The sequence below is a fragment of the Vipera berus genome (assembly GCF_964194415.1).
Source record: "Vipera berus genome assembly, chromosome: 12".
Taxonomy (NCBI): domain Eukaryota; kingdom Metazoa; phylum Chordata; class Lepidosauria; order Squamata; family Viperidae; genus Vipera; species Vipera berus.
In genome coordinates, this window is record NC_138215.1 from 2,835,057 (window position 1) to 2,860,333 (window position 25,277).

At 42.8% G+C, this 25,277-nt stretch overlaps 1 protein-coding gene across 5 annotated transcripts in view; it reads right to left on the reverse strand.

The window, feature by feature from the left end:
• Positions 1 to 25,277, reverse strand: part of CTDSPL2 (CTD small phosphatase like 2) — a 56,037-nt gene that overhangs the window by 24,490 nt on the left and 6,270 nt on the right. For all 5 annotated transcript variants that reach the window (XR_014027682.1, XR_014027683.1, XM_081337366.1 and 2 more), the window contains exons 3-4: positions 9,749 to 9,957; positions 433 to 571 (exon numbers count right to left, since the gene is read on the reverse strand). Coding sequence is in view for 3 of the 5 variants with exons in the window: in XM_081337366.1 (XP_081193492.1) it covers positions 433 to 571; positions 9,749 to 9,934 (325 nt within the window). In the remaining 2 variants the exon portion in view is untranslated. The remainder of the gene's footprint in view (positions 1 to 432; positions 572 to 9,748; positions 9,958 to 25,277) is intronic.

Below are 25,277 nucleotides of genomic sequence, written 5' to 3' on the forward strand. Positions count from 1 at the left end.
TGATAGCACATGCCTGTTCATAGGCAATTATAAAGTGCAGGTAGTAGAAGTCCTTATATAGTTAGCAAAGCAAAAACGCAGTGTTCCCTTGCAGGGCAGTCTGTTTTCACGGAAGAGAAAGTTATCCTATTAATTGTGTAAAGAAAATAACGTCATACATGAGTATTCAATTCTCTTTCTCTGTGCTCTGGAGACATCACTTTCTTAGCACTGGTTTCCAATCTGCAAATCTGGCAACATGGTTTAGCTTAGATTTTTAAGAAAATTACTTGGCACAATAAAGAGGAAAATGTTTAAAGTAAAACACAAATGCTTCTCATACTATCAGCAGTCCTGCAGTCGTTCTCTTCTTCTTTGAAACCAGGGTCAAAAGTTTCAATGGCAGAAGAATCAAAGCCCTCCTCTGAACTAATGACGGGAATATTTACAAACCTCCATTCGCTGGACTTTTCCGCCTAACTCGAGAAAGCTGTTTGTGAGGCTTTTCTCCTGTTCGAGGAGTGGATGTAATTAAGTTGTCATCTATGTCACGTTCAATTCTACTTCTCTTTGCAGGGTGTTCTTGTTCGTCCTTAATAATAATAAAAAAAACCCAATTTTTTCAATTTTTTCGCTGCTTTAACATGCCAGAAAAAGAGAAAAATAAACTCCTAAGCCCGTAAAAAACAAACATAACAAAGAAACATATGTTCCATACAAGAAAAATCACTCTGTCCAATTTTTAAATGTCAGCCACATTGATCACTTTTTCTGTTCCACACAGAGAGAGATAGTTCATAGATGGAAAATGAATATATATTGTTGATCCTTAATTTTATTCTGGATACTTCATTGCTTTTCTAAAAAAATAAAATTCAATGGTGAAAAAAGTAAGGTTCTACGTTTAGGCAAGAAAACCAAATGCACAGGTACAGTATAGGTCACGGGTGTCAACCTCGACGCGTCATGTGACATGTTGCGACGTATTGCAACTTTTTTTGCATTGCCGGAGCTGGAGTGGACGCGGCTTCCGCATGATGCAACCAGCCTGTGGGCCGACAATTTGACAGCCCTGGTATAGGTGGTAACTTGCTCGATAGTAGTAACTGTGAGGGATCTTGGAGGTCTAGTGGACAATCACTTAAATGTGAGCCAGCCGTGTGCTGCAGCTTAACAGAGGGATAGAATCAAGATCACGTGAAGTGTTAATACCACTTTAAAATGCCTTGGTAAGGCCACACTTGGAATATTACATCCAGTTTTGGTCAGCACGATGTAAAAAAGATGTTGAGACTCTAGAAAGAGTACAGAGAAGAGCAACAAAAATGCTCAGGGGGCTGGAAGCTAAAACATATAAGGACCGGTTGCTGGAATTGGGTATGTCTAGTTTAATGAAGAGAAGGGGGAGGGGGACATGATAGCAGTGTTCCAATATCTCAGGGGCTGCTACAAAGAGGGAGTCAAGCTATTCTCCAAAACACCTGAAGGCAGGAGAAGCAGCAACAGATGGAAACCAATCAAGGAGAGAAGCAACCTAGAACTAAGGAGAAACTTCCTGACAGTGAGAACAACTAACCAGTGGAACAACCTGCCTCCAGAAGCTGTGAATGCTCCAACATTGGACGTTTTTAAGAAGAGACTGAACAGCCATTTGTCTGAAAAGGTATAGGATTTCCTGCCTGAGCAGGGGGGTGGACTAGAAGACCTCCAAGGTCCCATCAAACTATCTTATTTTTGTTATTGTTGTTTTCCAATATCAAAGATAATGTAAATAAATTTAAAGTTGCAATCACGTCATAATACAGCACAGCAGAAAATAAAATGAAACAAAACAAGTTTCTGAGTTTAAATGAGGAAGCAAAAGCAGCAATCTGACTACTAACAGAGGGAAACACATTTGTAAAACGATAATTAAATAGAACAGAATAGAATCCTATTCTATTCTATGGAAGGGACCTTGGAGGTCTTCTAATTCAACTCTGACAAGGCAGGAGTCCTTATTCCATCTCAGATAAATGGTTGTCCAGTCTTTTCTTAAAAACCTCCGGCAATGGAGCACCCACAACTCCAGGGGGCAAGTTGTCCTATTCACTAATTGTTCTATCAGGAAATTTCTTAGTTCCACACACCATGAACAGTTTAATCCTGACCAACTTGTAATGGAACAGTGGAGGATAGTAAACAGTGTCCCCCACTTGAGCACCACTTACAGGGACAGAGATGCTCTTCAAGGGCTTATGAAATCTCCTCTCAAAATGCAGCAAAGGCATGGCCTGCAAGTGGTCTTTCCCAGCTGGGCCCTCAGGCTGGTACATGTGAACCAGATATAGGAGAAGGTGATGAAATTTAAGACGAAACTTGGGATAACTCTGCTGCAGTAACATCTTTGCTGACATCCCTTTCAAAAAGCCTCTCTACTTGGCTCTATTTCCAAGAGCCAAATTCTTCCCAAAGAGGATAGGGAATACGTTAATAGGTTAGGCAATAATAGTTTGGTCCACTTATTCCTAGCTGAGTAATGAAAAAAGCAATGTTTAGCAAAGTGCTGGAAATACTGCTATCACGTCTCCCCTATTCCTTCTTTTCTTCAGACTAGCCAAGCCCAAGTCCTGCAGCCGTTCTTCATGTTTTAGTCTCCAGGCCTTTGATCATCTTAGTTGCTCTTCTCTGAACTTTTTCTAAACTCTCAACATCTTTTTTGTGATATGGTGACCAAAATTGGCTGCAGTATTCCAGGTGTGGTCTCACTAGGGTTATAAAGCGGTAATAATACTTCGCATGTTCTTGATTCTATGCCTCTGTTTATATAACCCAGGATTGTGTTAGTTTTTTTGGTTGCTGCTGCACACTGGTGGCTCATAGTCAAGTGATGGTCCACTCGGACTCCAAGGTCCCTCTCACAGTAATTGTTTTTAAGCCAGGTCTCGTCTAATCAGTGTTTGTACCTTGGTTTTTCCAGCCTAAATGTAAGACTTTGCTTTTCTCCACATTTTCTCCACTCATTTTGTCAGATAGGGCCCTTTGTTCATGTTTGTCAAGATCTTTTTGGATCCCGAGTTTGTCTTCTGGGGTTTTGGCTACTCCTGTCAGTTTGATGTCATCTGCAAATTTGATGAGTTCCCCTTCAATTCCCTCATCTAAGTTGTTTATGAAGATATTGAAGAGTACTGGGCCTAAAACGGAACCTTGTAGTAATCCACTGCTTACTTCTCTCCATGTGGATGTAGTGCCATCGAGGACTACTCGTTGAGTATGGTTTGTTAGCCAGCTACAGATCCATCTGGTGGTGATGTTGTCTATTCCACCTTTTTCTAGCTTACCAAGGAGTAGGTTGTGGTCTACCTTGTCAAATGCCTTACTGAAATCTAAGTATACTATGTTCACTGCATTTCGCTGATCTACTAGCTTATTCACTTTATCGAAGAATGAGATGAGATTGGCCATGTTGGCTACTAGTTGTGACTTTGTTTCTAGTTGTTCACAGATCTGTTTTTTGATTATCTTCTCTAGGATCCTCCCAGGTATTGATGTTAGACTGGTCAGTCTGTAGTTTCCTGGGTCTGTGATTTGTATTCATCAAGGTTGGATAGGTGTTCTCTTACCATTTTCTTGCTTAAATTTTTGTTTCTGGTTATGTCTTTTGCAGTGGGTTTTTTTTGGGTGTGTTGGGCTATAAGCAGGGGTGTCAAACTGCCGGCCCAGGGGCCAGACGCGTCATCCGGAGACCGCGCCCACCCCATTGCCAGCAATGGCAAAACTGTCCCAATACGTTGTGCGACATCATGTGACATCACGAGTTTGACACGTCTGGGCTATAGTTTCTTTTTTGTGTGAAGACTGACACAAAGTATGAGTTAAGCAGCTCTGCTTTCTCCCTGTTGCCTGTAATCCTTGCCTCTTTTTTGCTCTTCTCTAAAACTCAGTTAAGCAAACTTTCTTCTGCTTCTGTTGCCTTATGCTTCCTATCTCCTTTCACTTATTTTCAAGATATCAGCAAACACTCATTTTGCATTTCCAATTTTAGCATTTGAGTCTTTTATAATTAATAACTTTTTAAATGTTATGTCAGTAAAGTGTTGCAAGTCACACTAGAACTATTCACTTCCATTTCTTCTGCAATGAGATAATTCTATTATTTGGAAGTACTGAGTTTTCCACCACTTTGATAATAAAGAAGGCTACTCATTATTTCTTCTATTATTTTTTGTCCCAATAGAAGATACATATATATTTTCTTGTGATTCAAGAAATCCACTTCAATTCACCAATTACCAGAAAGTTAGTGTTCAATCTTACATGTTTGCACTAGCATCATTGCCTTGGTCTATGGTTTTAACATTCCACCTGTCTTAGTAGCATCAAACTTAGAACAAAGAATAATTGAAAGAGACCCTGGATGTTTTTAGTCCAACCCCCTACTCAAGCAGGAGACCCTATAACCTTCTGGGCAAATGGCTATACAATCTCTTAAAAACCTTCAGTGATGGAGCACCCACAACTTCTGGAGGCAAGCCATTCTACTAATTAATCGTTATTACTGTCAGGAAATTTCTCCTTGGTTCTTGTTTGGATTTCTCCTTAATCACCTTCCACCCGTTACTTTTTGTCCTGCCCTCAGGTGTTTTGGAGAATAGGTCAACCCCCTCTTCTCTGTGAGAGCCTCTCAAGTACTGGAAGATTGCTGTCATGTCACCCCCTGGTCCGTCTCTTCATTGGACTAGACATAAATGGTTCCTTCAGTTGTTCATCATACACTTTAGCCTTCAAACCTCTTACCATCTTTGTTGCTCTTCTCTGCACTCTTTCTAGGGTTCAACATCTTTTTTGTACAGTACTGTGGTGAACAGAAATGGATGCAGTATTCCAAGTGTGGTGTTACGAGTGTAGTATAAAGCAGTACTATCACTTCACATGATCTTGAAACTGTTGATGCAACCTATGACTGCATTAAATTTTTTGGCTGCTGAACCACATTACTGGCTCATACTTAAGTGTTGGTCTACTAGGACGCGGTGGCTCAGTGGGTTAGGACGCTGAGCTTGTCGATCAGAAGGTCGGTAGTTTGGCGGGTCGAATCCCGAGTGCCGCATAACAGAGTGAGCGCCTGTTACTTGTCCCAGCTTCTGCCAACCTAGCAGTTCGAAAGCACGTAAAAATGCAAGTAGAAAAATAGGGACCACTACGGTGGGAAGGTAACAGCGTTCTGTGCGCCTTTGGCGTCTAGTCATGCCGGCCACATGACCACGGAGACGTCCTCGGACAAGCGCTGGCTCTCCGGCTTTGAAACGGAGATGAGCACCGGCCCCTAGACTTGGAAACGACTAGCATGCATGTGTGGGGGAACCCTTACCTTTCTAGGACACCTAGTTCCCTCTCACAGTTGATGCTGTTGAACCACTACTACCCGTTTTATTCCTGTGCATATGTTTTCTTGCCTATACATAGGACCTTACTTTTTTCACCACTGATTCACTTACTGTATAATAGAATGAATATAACTTTATTACTGTCATAGACCAGCAATAGAGGACACCCTTTACAATATGTTAAAAAATAGTACTGACATTAATAGTAAATAATAACATCCCTGTTAAGAAAATACATGTTCTCAAAATGTTAGGGTCACTCCCTAGTTTACGTGAGTAGGTTTGTGAGTAAATATAATGTTCCAAAAATTGTTCAGAGATATCTCCCAAAAATTGGCACAAGTTGACAGCTATAATTCTGTAACCAATTTTTTTCTCGTGGACATTGCAGCAACACAGAATTTTGCCACTGCACGGGTGGTAGAAGGGTTTGAGTCCTGGAGGAGGAAGCCTACATAAAAATTGTCTGCCCTCCCTGGCAATCTCTCTAATAAGGGGAGAATGTATGTTGACCTATAACCTCGGTATAACTCACAGTACAATAAAACATGTGAGATATCTTCAACTTCTGCTATTGGTGTTCTCTTATACCTGCCCTGGAAGAGTGCTGAGGGGAGAATGTTAAATCTGGCTCTGAAGAAAGCTATACTCTGGTTTCTCTTCAGATCGTATAAATCATTCGCCTTTTACTATCTTACCAAGAAATAGGCTGCATTGTCAAATGCCTTACTGAAGTCCACAACATTTCCACAGTCCACAGCTAAATTAGCTGGTCCGCTTATTTAGTCACTTTGTCAAAAAATGCAGTAAGATTTGTCTGTCCTGGTCTGCCATGGATTTTGAGAAACCCATGCTGTGATTATTTTTCCCAGGATTATCCCAGTTATTGATGTCAGACTGACTACATCCAATGAAGGTGGGAACTCTTCTCTAGGCAATTAGTTCTATTATCAAACTGTTCCTACTGTTGAGAAAATGTTCCTAATACTCAATTTAGCAGTGTAAATATATTGCAACCTCCACATTGGAAAAACAGAGAATAGATTTTGATCTTCTTTCTGGTGTTTGAAAAGTATTATCACATCCACTTCAACCATCTTTTTTCAAGGCTAAACAGCAACTTCACCAAAATTAACCTTATCTTCACTGCCCTATATTTTACCTGTTCAGGTTTCTATGAATCCTTCTTAAAGGCGTATATCGAAAATTGAAGCTGGAGTCTGACTAAGGTAGAATAAACTGAAACAATTATTCCTGTGATTTGGAAGTTATACATCTGATACAATCTAAAATCACATTTGCCTTTTTATAGCCATATTTAGTTTGTGATCAACTATCATTCCACAATCTTTTTTACAGGCTGGTATTCACCCATCCTATATCTGTGCATTGGTTCTTGTTTCCTAAACATTTTTGGTTAGATTTCATTGTTAATTCCACTTAATTTTTCTATCACAATTAATTCTGTTTCTTACAATATTAATTACCTTGTTTTATCTTGTTTCATCTGCAAATTATACAAGAACGTCTTCCACTTTTTCAGCCATGCCATTAAAAGAAATGCTACAGACTACAAGGCTGAACCTTTTGGCATCCCACTTCATACCTGGTGCATACTATTTGTGAGTAGTTTTCAAAATTATTGTACCATCCACTCCCAATTTAACTTGCTAATTGAAATGTCATGGAGTATTTATCAAATGGTTGCATGAAATCCAAGATTGTGCTCTTATTTCTACAAGAGCCTTGGTGGAGCAGTGGGCTAATGCCTCCTAAGTAACACCAGCTGCCTGCAATTAGTGCAGGTTCGCGTCCCACCAGGCTCAAGGTTGACTCAGCCTTCCATCCTTCCAAGGTAGGTAAAATGAGGACCCAGATTGTTGGGGGCAATTAAGCTGACTTTGTAATAATGCCGCTTGGGGTGTGTGTGTGAAAGCCCTAATAAGCAGGCATATACATAGAATGAAGGCTACTGCAAAGCTTGTAAGCCGCCCTGAGTCTTCGGAGAAGGGCGGGATATAAATGGGATTAAAAGAAAAATATGAAATATATGAAGAAAATTTATCTAATCTCAATATGATATAAATTTTGAATTAAAATTCCACACGGACTTATAATTATTGCATTATTTATGATGACTCTAGAGTCTTCTCAGGTATTGATGTCAGATTGAGTGATCTCTATTTCTTCTTCTTTTCTACCTGTACGAAAAGAAGGATGTCTCCTCCAGCCAAGCGCTCTTCTTGTCTAAGAAAAAAGACTGAACTTCAACCTCAGTTTAATAATGTATTTTTCCTTAGTGATCTGCTCATTTCCACCTGCTTTAATAATTTATGTAATTTGCAGGTATGATTTTAATCACTCTTTACACAGGAAATTTCACCTATCTTGGGTTCCTTTACTCACAGCCTCTTTGGAAAGGAATTCCTATTTATAATCACTTTAAGTTTATTAAAATGATTTTTAAATCAGGATATACGTTCAGTTACATTAGGCTTTGGGCTCCCTTAAATCCAGGAACTGCAATTTTACATGGTCATTTTCCTCCAATATTCCTACTACTTTGGAAAGTCCAAAATTTCTTGCAAAAGTTATCAAAAAGATCTGAGATGTTTTTCTATGGGCAGAACAACAGGTAGGAAGACAACCTAAAAAACAGTGTCTTAAGTTCTTTTAAGATCTTCAAAATTCATTATACTGCTATGCTTTGCAGTATCATTTGTTCCCCTATAGAGGTAGTCCTCAACTTATGACAACAATTGAGCCCCAAATTTCTATTGCTAAGCGAGACATTTGATAAGTGAGGTTTTCCCCCGTTTTATGACCTTTTTTGCCACAATTGTAAAGTGAATCACTGCAGTTGTTAACTTAGTAACATGGTTGTTAAGCAAATCTGGCTTCCCCACTGAAGGTTGCAAAAGGTGATCCCATGACCACAGCAGACTGCAAGCGTCATAAATAGGAGTGAGTTGCCAAGCGTCTGAATTTTGATCATGTGACCATGATCACATGCGGATCCATCCCATTCTGCATCAAGTAAACTTTAAAGAAAGTTAAAACAGTTTGGCAGCAAAAATCCAGCACGGGGAAAAAGAACCCGATATTTTGAGACGCCAGACTAGTGTGCATTCACATGCCTCCAACCCCGTTGCTTGCTGCAAAGCTGGACTGGAGTCCTCGGGCCGCTCCTTCCAGCCCATTTCGGAGCCACTCCAAAAGCGAAGGGAATGGTTCCCACCCCATCCGATTGCTGCGGGGCCTCGTTTCCAAAGACCCTTTGCATAGGCTCCAGACAACCTACCGTTAAAGTGGCACAGAACAAGTGGGAGGCCTGGCTGCGGTGCAGGAGCCTGTGGCATGGTACTGGTAAGTGGGGCGCGTGGGGCAGATTCCCCCCTCCCCAAGCCTTCTTACTGGTAGTGGCACTGGTGCGATGTGCCATGTAGCATCCAGCCCTGCCACGGGCAGCAGAAAGCGGCCACATAACAAGTGGGACGGGAGGGGGCAGTGCCACAGGGCGAAAGAGTTATCGGGGAAGGGAAAAATAAGAGCCACCAGAAAATAAGTCCTAGTGCCTCTTTTGGAGGCCAAAAATATAAGACCTGGTCTTATTTTCGGGGAAACACGGTAGACTCTCCTTGTCTTGATTTTATAAATCTATTTCCTCTCAACTGAAATGAAGCCCCCCCTCACTGTTCCAATGAACTTTTCTTCAAAAATCAGGATAAAGCGCTTGCTTCCGATAGAATTGCAATGCTTATGCACTGCAGGCACGTAATCATGACTGGGAATTCCCCACATTTAATTTAGTTTCACCAGTAGGTTTATTTCCTTTTGTTCCCTCTGCTGGCTTTTAGACTAGCCAAGTATTTACTGCTCTCTTAAAAGGGAAAATTTTGAATTTATACAATTCAATTCAACTGAACTGGCTTAGTCGGGCAGGCTTAAGAGAGAGCTCAGAAAACGACTAAAGCATCCTGCAGGGGCTAAACAACCCGGTTGCATTATACTGATCCTACAAGGGCTACCAACCTATTTCTGGACAAAATGACGATGCTGACACAACAGCCAATAAACTAAACTATCAGCAGGGCTGCCTGCAGAGGAACTTAAGAAATCAGTATCTCTTCAAAGCTGACCTACTAGGAGGCATCAGCCTGGTAAGAACTAGCGTTAGAACATTTTTAGCCATACTAGAAATACTTTGGAAGTTTGGAAAATGCTTGCTGTCTTCAGACAGCTCTTTCACGTGTTTCCTGAATAGATTTACAACTGATTTTATTCCAAATGTTTTAATGATTGCTATTTAAATGTTTGCTTTTGTAAGCGTCTTGGAAGATATATTACGCAGATTAACACAATCACGTCAAAACATAATATGTGATTCCTGAATATTTATTTACCTTTGGGGTACTTCCTTTAATGAACTTTTTAATTGAAGATAGTAAGCCAGTTTCATTTTTCTGAAGTTTTCCTCCACCCACAGATATCTTCTCTTCCACCTCCGAGTATTTCCTCTTTACTCTCAATGCACGCTGTGTGTGATTCTGATTTGACTTCTGAGAAGCTTTGCGTGTTCTCAGCCTCATTTTTGATGGTGTCACATGTAAAGCTATGTAAGACAAGAACAGAAAATACATTAAGTTTTAAAACTTTAAAAATCTTCTTTAATCTTCTAAAATAACAACAGTACTTAAAAGTAGAATTAAAAGTTTATTCTGCAATCAATATAAACAATTATCACCTTTCTAACTGAAATCTAGATATTCAAAAAATTAAGCCCGGTATCTAGGAACTTGAGAAATGAAGACATTGTTTACAAAGCTCTTTTTACATTCTTACATAATCAGATCTAAGAAAATTGGAGAACTCAAAGAATCAGCCGGAGAGTTTACAATTCAGGTAAGTCATACATACAAAGCAAACAGTAGCACATGGAATTTTTTCTCCCCAAACCCGTCTTTCTGCATTCCATTCATACATGCTTTTCTGAATAAAAAGCCTTCTAGAATAGGCAGGTGCTAAAGGAAAAGCATCTAACTTTTGACACCACTTCAGTCAATCCCACCTATTTCTGTCAGGTACAGTATGCATGTAGGAAGCTGCCTTCCATCACTGATTGGCAAAAGCTCCCCAGGACTTCAGGAAGGAGTTACCTGAGAGTATACAATTACAGAATACAGAGTTGGAAGGGATCCTGGAGATCTTCTAGTCCAACCCCCTGGGCAAGCAGGGGACCTTATAACATTCTGGACTAATGGCTGTCCAATCTTTTCTTAAAAACCTCCAGTGATGGAGTACCCACAACAGTTTGAAGGCAAACTGTTCCATTGAATAATTGTTCTCACTGTCAGGAAATTTCCCTTTAGTTCTACATTAGATCTCTCTTGATAAGCTTCCATCCACCACTGCTTGTCATGCTCACAGGTGTTTTGGAGTAGAGGTTGCACCCCTCCTCTCTGTGACAACCCTTCAAACACTGGAAGACTGCTATCATGTCACCCCTAGTACTTCTCTTTGCTAGACCAGACATAGCTAGTTCCTGCAACTGTTCATCATATGCTTTAGCCACCAGTCCACTAAATCATCTTTGCTGCTCTTCTGTGCACACTTTTGTCTCAACATGTTTTTTGGATCATGATGACCATAACTGGATGCCGTATTCCAAGCGTGGTCTTACCAGTGCAGTATAAAGTGGTACTAACACTTCATGTGATCTTATTACTAGCCTTCTGTTAATGCATCTAGGATAGCACTGGCTTTTTTGGCCATACTTAAGTGATTGTCCACTAGGACAGTTACTGCTGTTGAGCCAGTACCACTTATTCTAGACCTTACTTTTCTTACTACTGAACTGCATTTTGTTGGATAGGGCCCAGTGTTCAAATCCATCAAGACCTTTTTGGATGTTGAACCTATATTCTAAGCATTGGCTACTCCCCCCAGATTGGCATCATCTGCAAATTTGATAAGTTGCCCTTCTATCCCGTCATCTAAATCAGGAGCGTGAAGGTCAATTTCATTGAGGGCCACATCAGCATTACGGTTGCCCTCAAAGGAGCAGGTGGGTGTGGCTGGGTAGGCATAGCTGGGTAGTCACAGCCAGGTTGCCGCAACTAGGTGGGTGTGGCTAGCTCACTCAGTATGCCCAGGTGGGCGTGGCTGGGTAGGTGTCAACGGGTAGATGCAGCCAGCTCAGCTCCACTGACTCGGGACGGTTAGGTCGGCACAGAATAAGTCACACAGGCTAACTTGACGTGGGGACAAATCTGTGCCTCACAAATTCCTCGCCTCCAGAAGCCAAGAAAGGAAAAAAACAGACTCAGGAAACTACAGACTGATCAGTCTAACATCAATACCTGGGAAGATCCTAGAAAAGATAATCAAAAAAACAGATCTGTGAACAACTAGAAGCAAACTAAGTTATAACCAGTAGCCAGCATGGGTTTGTCAAAAACAGATCACGCCTAACCAATCTTATTTCATTCTTTGACAAACTGACTAAATTAGTAGACCAACAAAATGCTGTGGACATAGTACACTTAGACTTCAGTAAGGCATTTGACAAAGTAGATCATAACCTGCTGCTTCTAGTAAGCTAGAAAAAGGTGGGATAGACAAGAACACCATCAGATGGATCTGTAGCTGGCTGACAAACCGTACTCAGCGAGTAGTCCTCAATGGCACTACATCCACATGGAGAGAAGTAAGCAGTGGGTACCACAAGGTTCCGTCTTAGGCCCAGGACTCTTTAATATCTTCATAAATGACTTAGATGAGGGAATGGAAGGAGAACTCATCAAATTTGCAGATGACACCAAACTGGCCAACACCTCAGAAGACAAGCTTAGGTTCCAAAAAGATCTTAACAAACTTGAACAATGGGCCCTATCCAACAAAATGAGTTTTAATGTGGAGAAAAGCAAAGTTTTACATCTAGGCAGGAAAAATCAAAGGTACAAGTACAGATTAGGTGAGACCTGGCTTAAAAACAGTAACTGTAAGAGGGACCTTAGATTCCTAGTGGACAATCACATAAACATGAGCCAGCAGTGTGCAGCAGCAACCAAAAAGCTAATACAATCCTGGGTTGTATAAACAGAGGCATAGAATCAAGATCACACAAAGTATTAGTACTGCTTTATAAAACCTTAGTAAGACCACACCTGGAATACTGCAGCCAATTTTGGTTACCATATTCCAAAAAAGATGTTGACGCTTTGGGAAAAATTCAGAGAAGAGCAACTAAGTTGATCAAAGGTCTGGAGACTAAAACATATGAAGAATGACTGCAAGACTTGGGTTTGGCTAGTCTAAAGAAAAGAAGAAATAGGGGTGACATGATAGCAGTATTCCAGTATTTGAGGGGCTGCCACCAAGAAGAGGGGGTCACGTTATTCTCCAAAGCACTGGAAGGCAGGATGAGAAACAATGGTTGGAAACTGACCAAAGAGAGAAGCAACCTGGAATTAAGGAGAAACTTCCTGACGGTGAGGACAATTAACCAGTGGAACAGTTTGCCCCCAGAAATCGTGGGTGCTCCATTACTGGAGATTTTTAAGAAGAGACTGGACAGTCACTTGAATGAAATGGTATAGGTTCTACTGCTTGAGCAGGTGCCTGGACTAGAAGACCTCCAAGGTCCCTTCCAGCTGTATTCTATTCTATTCAAATAAAGCGCATGTGCATGCACGAAGACAGCGCATTCCAGGTTTGGGGACTTTTATCCACAGAGGAAGGAGGTCCTTCTCCCCAAGCCCAGGCATGATTGGCAACTTGCCAGCTCAGATGTGGATATAAGTCTCCAAGCTTGGAATAGTGTGTGCATGCATGGATGTAGCACGCCCAAGTTCATGGTTGAATCTCAAAGATCTCTGGAGAGAAGGAGGGGTAGCAGGGAGCTGCGTGAGGGAAGGCTGCCGCAACAAGCCAGCCTCCCTCATGCAGGACCGGGCAGCGCTGCTCCCCTGCCTCCTCTTTTTGTTCTCCAGAGACCTATCAAGTCAGAAGTTTGACTCCGTGCCTTCACGTGCAGCAGCAGCGCCCTCCACCTCCTGCTTTGCCAGGAGGGAGCACCGGACAGGGAAACACCAATGCTCAGGTGTCTTGAGATTGAGAGAAAAACGTCTCCTTTGGGGTGCTGCACACATGCATGCATGCACCATTCCCAGTTTGGAGACAAATCTGAGCTGGCAAGCTGCCAATCATGCCTGGGCTTGGGGAGAAGGACCTCTCCTTCCTCTGTGGATAAAAATCCCCAAACTTGGAATGCAGTGTGTGTGTGTGTGTGTGTGTACTCACATGCGCTTGGCTTGGGGACGCAAGAACCTTGTGGGGCACTGAGATGTCCCCATGTTGAGTTAGCCAGCGAGAATTCTTCCGTGCTGACCCAGCTCTCCCGAATAATGGGGCTGGGCCGGCTGCACCTACGTAGCCATGCCCACCTGGCTGCTGTGAGTCATCACAGACCCACACCCGCCTGCCCATCGCTGTGGTTACCGCTGCCACACAGTTGCACACGTTGTAGAGGCTCCCGTTGTCCATCCTCTGCTAGCACTGTTGCCACTGACCCGAAGAAGAGAGGAGTTAACTACTCAATCTCCTACTCCTACTCCTCCTTAGTCTGTTTGTGGGCCGGATCTACACATATTGCAGGGTGGATCTGGCCCGTGGGCCTTGAGTTTGACACGTCTGATCTAAATCATTAAATGAAGATGTTGAAAAGGACTGGGCCTATGACAGAACCTTGCTGTACCCCACTGCATGCTTCCTTCCATGTAGATCAGACATGTCAAACACAAAGCCCGGGGGCCAGATCCGGCCCGCGAAGTGGTTTCATGTGGCCCGCGAAGCCATCCTGGAAACAGTGAGGGAACGGCCCCCACTGCCTTGGCCCTGGCCCAGAGACCCTCCTTCTGCCTGAGACCCTCAGATCTGTCCCGCTCCTGCCCAGGCCCCCATAGGCACCCCTAAAATATTAGCAGCCCCTAAAATATTGGAACACTGCTATCATGTCATCCCTTGTCCTTTTCACAAGACAAACCCAGTCCTTACAACCATTCTTCATATGTTTTAACCTCCAGCCCCCCAATGATCTTCTGCACTCTTCATTTTCTGCACTCTTTCCAGAGTCTCTACATCTTTTTATAATATGGTGAGCAAAACTGGATGCAGTATTCTAAGTGTGTGAGTAAATATTATGCATTCCTTTGTCTGGGTTCTCAGCCTGCCATTATTAGCCCCCCCCCCATCTGCTCTCACCGAGAGGATGGAAGGGAAAAAAAGGATCCTCCCTAGGAGAGCAGAACTCTCTCCACCCTCCACGTGCAGGACCTACTGAGAAAATGTAGTTCCGGAAGGAGCATCGGAAAGAAGCCTTTTTGGGGCTTCCTCTTTTGGGGCCCTCCTGCTTTGGGCGGGGGCTAAATACCCCAGCCTCTCTTTCAGAGAGAAGAGAACAGGTCAGCACAGGAGAGATCATCCAAAAAGATAGCTTGTTTAAGTAATCTATCCTGTGCCTGACCTGGTTTTTATTTTCCCTTTCTTTTCTCTCTCCTCAGAGCACAGATTTCTTAAACAATCTTGTTTAGGTAATCTCTCTTGTGCTTGACCCTTTGTTATCTCTTCCATTCAGAGCAGAGAGATGGTTCAGGAGGGATTACAAGAGAGTAAGAAGGCACACAGTGGGGAATACATTGATTACTTGCCTGGCACATTTGCGACCATTAGCCCTAAGCACATTAGGCAAACAGCTGATGCAGGCCATTCCTTTCTATGTGTATTCCCCATTGTGTAACTACTAACTCTCTTGCAATCTCTTTTTCTCCAATGAATGTATATAGAAGCATATAAAATTGTAATTACAATTATGGTTAAATGATTTTCCACTTAGCGACCAAAGAGCCAATCTCATTTGTCACAAAACAAGGACAATCTATAAAGCAGCCCATCTGTGGTTACAATATTATGTTCTAGTCTTCTAGCTGCATCTCATGATAACAGAAATTGTTGTACTCCTGCAGATAAAATTCCAACACCAGGACAGAAATGTTGCAGAATGGAGAGGCCTGTGACACCATTGGACTGTAAAACTGGAATATGATAGCCCTTTTGCCAGATAGGAGTATTTTGCCTGGGGTAACATCTGGATTCAGACAGTGACTCCTCTTTCTTGGGAGGATGAATGATACAACAAAACGCCTGAAAACTATATCAAGAGACAATAAGTAGCTAGGCACGAAAGCCAAAGAGACAGGAATACAGGTGGTCTTTTTATCTGGAGGGAACTAATCAAGGAGAGAAGCAACCTGAAACTAAGGAGAAATTTCCTAACAGTGAGAACAATTAGCCAGAGGAACGGCTTCCCTTCAGAGGTTGTGCATGCTCCATCACAGAAGAGTTTTAAGAAGCAAATGGACAGCCATTTATCTGGAATGGTGTAGGGGCTCCTGCTTGTGCCAAAGCCCGCCCAGCTCTTTTCCAACTCTGTTAACTCTGTCATTCTGCTAAGTAATAGCAGAACCAGTAAAGCACTGAAAACAGTGCTCTCCCACAAGAATAATTAAGAGAGAAAATTATCGCGTATGTAGAATTAGCAACAGAAATACAAAAGACTGCCAACATTGAAAGTAGCGCCCCCTCACCCAAAAAAGACCTGGCACCTATAATGAAAGATGCAAGGATTAAAATAACTATCAAACATGTCAATCAGCACTAGTTCTTACTGAAGAACTGGGTATCCAACTTAGAAAGCAAAAAACAAAAGCATATTCAATCCCAAAGTGTAAAGTCAGACTGGAAGCCAAAATAAAGAAATTGAAATCAGATGCAAATAATTCAAGGTGAGCCTAATTTAAAAAATATTGGATTGACACCTGAAAAGTTGAAGAAGCTTCGAAATCATAAAGCAACCAATACAACTACAGCTGGGAAAACCGAATGCCATGAAGCACAAATCATCCATTTTAAATAAAATTAGTTATTTCAACCAAGCTATAGGAGAATCTACCAAAGTACAAATGACAAGAGAAATTCAAAAATCCTGAATTCATAGCTCGATTATCTGAGGGACCGCCTTTCCTTAAGGACATCGACCAATCTTACCGGGTCAGACTGGGGCTGGCTTGCTCCCAGTTCCTTCCCTTAAACATGGCCAGCTTATGTGAGCTAGGAAGCCTGCCTTTCCTGCCCTATGGCGCATTCTGCCCCATGAAGTTTGGTAGTTCTCTACCATAAAGTTTTGGACCTGGCTTTTCCCCTCAAGCGATGGGGTAAGATTAAAGGTAAAGATAAAGGTTTCCCCTGTCCTGTAGTTTCTGACTCGCAGACAGTGGTGGCGAACCTATGGCATACGTGCCAGAGGCGACATGCAGAGCCCTCTCTGTGGGCATGCGCGCTGTCACCCCAGCCCTGCCTCCCCCCGCGGCCCCCTCCTCACCAGCAGCCCCCCCAAGAAGAGTCACCCCTGGGCGCAGCCCACGTAGAGCAATGCAGCCAAGGACATGGCAGCCGGGCAGCGGGGACAAGACTCGCCCACAGATGGTGCTGTGGGGCGTGGGCAGGCCGTGGAGGCGGTAGGTGGCCCTGTGGGCGAGCAGGGGGGGGTTGGGGCACTCGGTATCTAGGGGTTGGTGCTCATCCCTGTTTCTTACCCGAAGATGTTTCCGTGGTCATGTTGCTGGCATGTGGTCAAGGCGAAGGGAACACTATTACTTTCCCACTGAAGCAATACCTATTTATCTCCCTGCATTTGCCTGCTTTCAAACTGCAAAGTGGGTTCTGCTGGGTCAAGGATTGGTGCTCATCCCGTCACATCTCAAACCCAGGCTGTCAGTTCGGCATCTTTAACCACTGAGCCATCGTGCCCTCTGAGGTAAGATTAGATAACTGCATATTAGCAATTTGACTTGGCACTAGGTCTTTGTTGTTTTTAATGTTTTAATCTGTTTAATTTTATAGTTTTAATGTAGCTTTATATGTTGTTTTAACTGGGAGCAGCCTATAATTGATTAAAAGATGGGCATCTATATAAACATTATAAAGAATAAATTTAAATTAAGAAAATAAAATTTTGAAGATGATTTTAGTAAAAATCAAACGGAAGAACTAATGATAACAGCAAAAAGTTAAAAATCGTGAAAAAGAGTAAAAACTGAACATTTTCTCAAAATGAACAATTACATTGCTTTTGGCTCAAATATCTGACTAGCTTACATCCAACTACAGTTAAACATAATGAAGTACTACATAAAGAATCCACAGTGACTGCTTCATAATTGGGAAATCTTATCTGAGTCAAAAAGACACAGCAAAAGAGTCAATACCAGGAAAATATAGACTGATAACATGCTTCTCTGCAATGTCCACATTTCTCATGGGCATAATAGTGGGCAACTTCCCCAATTGCTTGGAAGAAAATAACATTCTTCCAATAGAACAGAGAATAGAAGGAAAAACAGAGGTACAAAATATCAACTTCTGATTGATAAAATGATTTTGGAGAATTGAAAAAATTAAAAAAACCAATTTACATATGGTCTGGATTGATTAGAAAAAGATTCATTACCACACAGTTGGATCATCAAATGTTTGAAAACAACTGACGTCAATAAAAATATTAGAAAATTTATAGAAAAAATAATGAAGCAGTTAAAAAGAGAATTGGTGGTTTGAAATGAAAAACATGGGCTTGTCAACATTAAAAGAGTCATTCTCCAAGGTGACTCATTATCACCCTTATTATTTATCATTGCTAGGATCCGTTTCAGCCGTTTTGAAGAAAAAAATATTGATTGCCAAACAGCAAAAATGTGAATTAAAATATCACATTTGCTCTATAATCTGAAGCTTTACAGAAAATCAGAAATCAAAATCCAATCATTGACAAATACGGCAAGAAATTTTAGCACAGATATAGAGAGATGGAATTCAGCCTAGAGAAATGGGCCATAATACCAGTGAAGTGTGGTAAAATCACAAAATGTAATGTAATTGAAATGCCAAATGCCAAACCATCAGGAGCCATCAGGACGAAGCTACAAGTTATCTGAGCATTTTATAGCTGGATAACATCAAGCATGGACAAGCGAAAAACGTGATTACTGAAGAATACATGCAAAGAATGAGAAAAGTCCTGAAGACAAATTGAATGATGGAAACACAATCAAAGCCATCAATACCTGGGCCATACCTGGGATATATTATACTGCTGGGAAAAACTGGACAGAAGCCGAACTGGACAGTTTGGACCGACAAACAACTATATTAAAGAAAATTCACTATGCATTAAATCCCTGTAATGTGCATAGATTATATCTGCCCCGTAAAAGTGGAAACAACAGGTTTACTTCAGGTCAAACACAATGTCAAAGAAGAAAAGCATGCATTGGCTGATTATGCAAAAGACAGCCAAGAGCAAGCACTGATGCAACTTAAAAAGTTGGATCTTACTGAATGTGCAAGAAACGAAGCATGAGTATTGAAAAAAGTGCATTAAAAGCACGAACAGCATTACGTGGTCAATTTCTACAAGGGAATGGAGGGAAAGTGGGTAAAGCTAACATGCAAACGGCTTACAACTAGAACAGGGGTGTCAAACTCAATTTCACTGAGGGCCACATCAGCATTATGGTTGCCCTTGGGGGGCCGGGTGGGTGTGGCCAGGTAGGCGTGGCCGGGTGGGCACGGCCAGCTCAATGCTGCTCACTCAGCGCAGCTGACTCTTAGCTTCCATGTTTGCTAACTTAATGTTTTGTAGCATCATACCAGCGAAGTTTTGAATTTAATTTAATTTCCATGAATAAAATACTGTCCGGATTCATACACTCTGGGAAGTGATGGATTATTTAAAACATGAAGTACCAAATGAGCAATTAGCTGCATGTAGACCATCAGGCTACTTCATAAATCATGGTTCAAAAATCCAAATGATTAAAGACTAAGAAATATCATTATGTCTAAACTCAGTTAAAGATTGCCGGCGGGTAACACCCAGGGGAAGGGCCTTCTCTGTGGTTGCGCCTGCCCTCTGGAACCAGCTGCCCGCGGAGCTTAGGACCGCCCCCGACCTTCGTTCATTTCGCCGGGACCTGAAGACCTGGCTCTTCGAGCTCCCCGGCCCAGGCTGAGAGTTTTTAATTGGGGTTTTTATATTTTTTCAGGGATTAAATTTAATTCTTTTTAATTGTTTTTAATTTTTTGTACCCTGTAAACCACCCTGAGTCCTTCGGGAAAGGGCGGTATATAAATCCAATAAAAGAAAAATAAATAAATTATACAGATCCTTCCTCTAGCGTCCCACAATAAACCTTAAAAGTGGGCCTTTAATTCTAAGTTAAGGTGGTGACTTTGTCAATTGCAGATAGTCCTCAACATACACCATTTCATTTTGTGACTGTTCAAAGTTGCAATGGCACTGAAAAACTTATGTTTTTCACACTTATGGCCATAACAGTATCCCCATACCCATATGATCAAAATTCGAATAGGTGGCAACCAGCTCATATTTAGGAGAGTTGCAGCGTCCCAGGGTCACATAATCACCTTTTGCAACCTTCTGACAGGCAAACTCAATGGGGAAGCCAGATTCACTTAACAACTGTGTTACTAATTTAACCACTTTAACAATTGTGGAAAAAAAGGTCGTAAAATGGGGCAAAACTCACTTAACAATGGTCTCACTTAGCAACAGAAATTTTGGGCTCAATTGTGGTCATAAGTCAGAGATTACCAATATTGGCAAAATAACTTCAGTTTTACACAGAAAAAACCCAGATGCATAAAAGTAGGTCATGTTTGGACTATCTCATGGGTTGTTCAACCATCACAGAAGTCTCTATACTGGGATCTACTCTTCAAATCTATGCAAGTTACCTCTTGCAGGATCCGGGCCGGGCCAGCCGGGCGCCTCTGCTCACCCACTTTCTTGCCCTCGGCAGCACCCGGCCCAGGAGCCTGTGTGCCAGAGCAGCCCAGGCACCTCCGCTCGCCCACTTTCTCGCCCTCGGCAGCGCCTGGCCCAGGAGCCCGCGCACCAGAGTAGCCAGCAGAGGAGCTGGAGTGGCTCTGCTCCTGGGGGAGCGCCTCGGCCGGGGCGTCGCAGCATCTGGGCCGGGCCGGCCAGGCGCCTCCGCTCACCCACAACACGCCTACCAGGAGCTCCTGCCGGTCCACACTCCAGCAGGCAGAGCTTAGCATCACACCGCGTCCCGTCTATGCCCAGCGCCGCTGCAGGTCACACTCAGGATAGGGAATGGTACCATGGGGTGGCCGCCGGGTCAACTCCACCCTGACCCGCCACCACAGGCCAAGCTGCCGGGCTGACTGCTGGTCTTCTTCCAGTACCTGCACGTGCAGCTGGCCGGCGGCGCACCCTGGGGCTTCACCCGCGGGGCGGGCTGGAGCACGTCAAGCCCCTCTTCATCTCCCAAGGTGAGTCTGCAGTGCAGTCTCCCCAGGGAGCGCAGGCTGCACGGCTCCGTGCCCCGGGAGGTCAGGAGCCAGCTGCGGCTGTTTCTCTGGCCGCCTCGAGTCCGCTTTCCCGCCTGGGCGCCTCTCCCCCTCGCCGGCTGGGGGTTGCTCGCCCTCCCCCTGGCGTCCCGCCTCACTCCCTCCTGCCTCCTGCTCGGGCACAACTTCCCTGCGTTTCTGGGCTAGGCGATGCTCTGCAGCTCTGAGGAGACCCCAGCACTCCGCAGCGAGTGAGAAGGGGTGGTGAAGCAGGGCAAGGGGAGACCTGCCGGGAAGGGAAGAGGCAGGCCTGGGGAACCCAGAGACTGTCCGCCCCCACCCGCACAGCAAGTAGAAAAAGGTCCCACTCACCTTTCCAGTCTCTTCCTCCACTGACTCCACGTGCAGTCCAAAGAAGCAAAGAGGTTTGTGGGCAGTCCCACAAACCAAAGAAGTTCAATCAATCAATTCAAACTTCAAGAGGTTTTTTTTTGTGTGTGAGCAGTTTGAATTGATTGAATTTTTTTAGTCCCACCTTTTTTTTTGGAACTGGGAGGAGGCTGCCTGGGAGCCGCAGGAGACGGCTCTGGCCAATGAGCTGTCGAGGGGCTAATGAGCTGCAAATGTTGCTGGGCTCCACCAGCCCACGTGCACTTGCCACCTACTGAGCAAGTGCTCAGCCGGGCCGGCGCCAACCGGACCTTTGTAATTTCCAGGAGAGTTGTGCCAGCCGGATTCAATCATTTGGCGGGCCATTTGTGGCCCGCGGGCCTTGTGTTTGACATGTCTGAACTAGAACATTAAAAAAAGAAACTGAAGGCTTGATTTTGGCTGCTTCCAACTAATACAATTAATGTCAGAACTGAAAAATCATTAAATGATTCACAGCCATAAATTGTGCAAAGCAGAAGAAGAAAACATAGGTCACATAGTTATTCATGTAAGATTTCACAAACCAATTATAAACAATGCACCAGAGCTGCCAAAATTTCAATTCTTTATTTGTATTCCACCTTTATTATTTTTACACATAATTCAAGGCAGCAAACATATCCAACAAACCTGCCTCCTCCTATTTTTCCCACAACCCTGTGAGGTGGGTTGGGTTAAGAGAGATTGACTGGCCCAAAGTCACCCAACAGGTTTTCATGCCTAAGGTGGGACTTGAACTTACAATCTCTCTGTAAAGTCCCCAAATCCTTATTGTCAACTAGCATATATTTACGACTGTTGCAGTGTCCCAGAATCATGTGAACACAATTTGTGACCTTCCCAGCCAGCTTCAGACAAGTAAAGTCAATGGGGGAAGCCCGATTTGCTTAATGACCACATAATTCACTTAACAACTGCAGTGATTCATTAAATAACCGTTTCAACTATCTTACAATAGATATTCAGTTCAGGTTATGACTCAGCATTTCAGCCTTGCCAACAGACAATTTCTTCTGCCTCAGATCTGTTGTTAAAGATTTGTTTAGTTTATCATTCTATATAACCCTCCGTCATTTAAGCTTCACCTCACGTATCGATACCTACACATGCTCTGGTAAATGTGCTAAGAGTCTACAAGCCATTGTTCTCTCACACAAGCCATTTGAGTGCAAAGCCACTCCAGACTATGATTCTCCAAGTCCCACACCTCACAGCCAGGATAAGGTTCTTTCTTTAAAATGCAGTTTTTGTTTTCTCCAAACATTACGTTTCCCAGTTCCAACCCATTTAATACGTTCTTTCCTTATTTGCCCACAAAATGCTGTTCCAGTGGCTGGCTAGATCACCTAGGTGAGCGGTAGGCAACCTTGGCTCTTTTATGATTTGTGGACTTCAACTCCCAGAATTCCTGAGCCAACTATGGGAGTTATGCTGGCTCAGGAATTCTGGGAGTTGAAGTCCACAAGTCATAAAAGAGCCAAGGTTGCCTACCCCTGACCTAGGTGCTCTCTGGCAAACTTGAAGTGGGTAGCTTTCTGGAGTCTGGTGGCTTTCTCCTTGGCATCTTCCCATGCATATCACTCTCCTGCAGTGTTTTTCTTAAGGCACGTGGTATCGTGCACACTGACATCAGGCATCACACTGATGTCTTTATCCCGGGATACTCTGAGACCCCGCAAAGCATTCTATAGCTTCCTGGAAAGAGGGGGGTGTTCTTTGGATAACTACTCCAGGGAGGAGTTGAAATAGTGCTTTTTCTCCATTTGTGTAATTCTGACTGCAGAAGAATGGATGTTAAAGGTTTTTGCAATAATTTTGCAGCACTTTCTGGCTTTGTAAGCATCAAAACCCTTTTTCTGAGGTCCACAGACAACTCTTCTCATAGGGACATTTTCACTTGCAGGAATATGCTACAAGGAAAGGTCCACCAAACTCACACTTGATTTTCATTTCATAGATTGGAACTTCCAATTCAAATGACATCTTAAGAGAGCCAATTATTTTAGGGCTTCACTTTTTTTTCTAGTACAACCAACTTGTTTAATGAAGACTACTAGGAACACTACTTTGATTACTTGTAATCAGAATCTCTTAGAGGAAGTTCCCATCACAATGTAGGTTAAGGCACTGCAGGGCTTTAGATAGTTCAAGAGAAGGCATGTCAAACTCGCGACATCACATGATGTTGCAGGACCTATTGTGACTTTTTCCCCATTGCCGGCAATGGGGTGGGCACGGTTTCAGTATGATGCATCTGGCCTGTGGGCCGGCAGTTTGACATGCCTGTTCTAGAGTTTAGAAACTTTTTTAAAAAGGTAAACCAACTGTCCATCTCTCCTTTTAATTTTTTAACTGAATATTTTTTCTATTAAATTTGATTCCATTATTTTAACAGTCTTTAGCTTATCATTCCACCCCCCAATGATTAGCTATCCAGCTTGATTTTGGCCCATCTGAAGCTCCTGTTTTCCAAAACTCCCTGCCAGCTTCCCACAAGCAATCAAGAGGAAAAGACAGGAAATCAGAAGTCACTCCCACTCCCAGGGCCGTTTTGGCTGCACAAGTTTATCTGTTTAGATTAGGAAATTGTGACTTATTATTGAAGCTTGTTTGCCACCATTTTTATTTTTCTATTTATGACATACACTTAACATAGATGATTAATGGGTCTGTCCAGCAGTGAGGTAAAAATAATAATTGGTCAGCCTAAAATTTAATATTCACATCAGACTGCACTACCTTTCTCTCAAAAGATGTCACAGGGTTATTATAGGTTTTATTATTAAATATATATACTGCCCTTAAGGTTTTATGGCAAAGCCATGCTTTGGTGGGATAGACAACATCACCACCAGATGGATTTGTAGCTGGCTGACAAACCATACTCAATGAGTAGTCCTCAACGGCACTACATCCACACGGAGAGAAGTAAGCAGTGGGGTACCAAAAGGCGCCGTCTTAGGCCCAGGACTCTTCAATATCTTCATCAATGACTTAGATGGGGAATAGAAGAGGAACTCATCAAATTTGCAGATGACACCAAACTGGCAAGAAGAGCCAACACCCCAGAAAACAAACTCAGGATCCAGAGAGTTCTCCACAAACTTGAACAATGGCCCCTATCCAACTAAATGACATTTAATGTGGAGAAAAGCAAGGTTTTCTATTTAGGCAGGAAAAATCAAAGGTACAAGTACAGATTAGGTGAGACCTGGCTTAAAAACAGTAACTGTAAGAGGGACCTTAGATTCCTAGTGGACAATCACATAAACATGAGCCAGCAGTGCGCAGCAGCAACCAAAAAAGCTAATACAATCCTGGGTTGTATAAACAGAGGCATAGAATCAAGATCATGCAAAGCATTAGTACCTCTTTATAAAAACCCTAGTAAAACCACACCTGGAATACAGCAACCAATTTTGGTCACCATACTCCAAAAAAAGATGTTGAGACTTTGGAAAAAATTCAGAGAAGAGCAATTAAAATGATCAAAGGCCTGGAGACTAAAACATATGAAGAATGGCTGCAAAACTTTGGCTAGTCTAAAGAAAAGAAAAAACAGGGGTGACATGATAGCAGTATTCTAGCATTTGAGGGGCTGCCACAAAGAAGAGGGGGTCAAATTATTCTCCAAAGCACCAGAGGGTAGGACAAGAAACAATGGTTGGAAACTGACCAGAGAAGCAACCTGGAATTATGGAGAAACCTCCTAACAGTAATAACAATTAGCCAGTGGATGCTCCATCACTGGAGGTTTTTACAAAGAGACTAGACCAGGGGTAGGCAACCTCGGCTCTTTTATGACTCACGGACTTCAACTCCCAGAATTCCTGAGCCAGCTGTGCTGACTCAGGAATCCTGGGAGTTGAAGTCCATGAGTCATAAAAGAGCCAAGGTTGCCTACCCCTGGACTAGACAGTCATTTGTCTGAAATGGTATAGGTTTTCCTGCTTGCTTAGTGCTGTTACTTCCTTGCCATCTTCTCTCTTTAGTGGACTAGTTTTCTTGACTTTTTTCTTGTTATTAATATGTTGAAAGAAACTTTTTTTATTG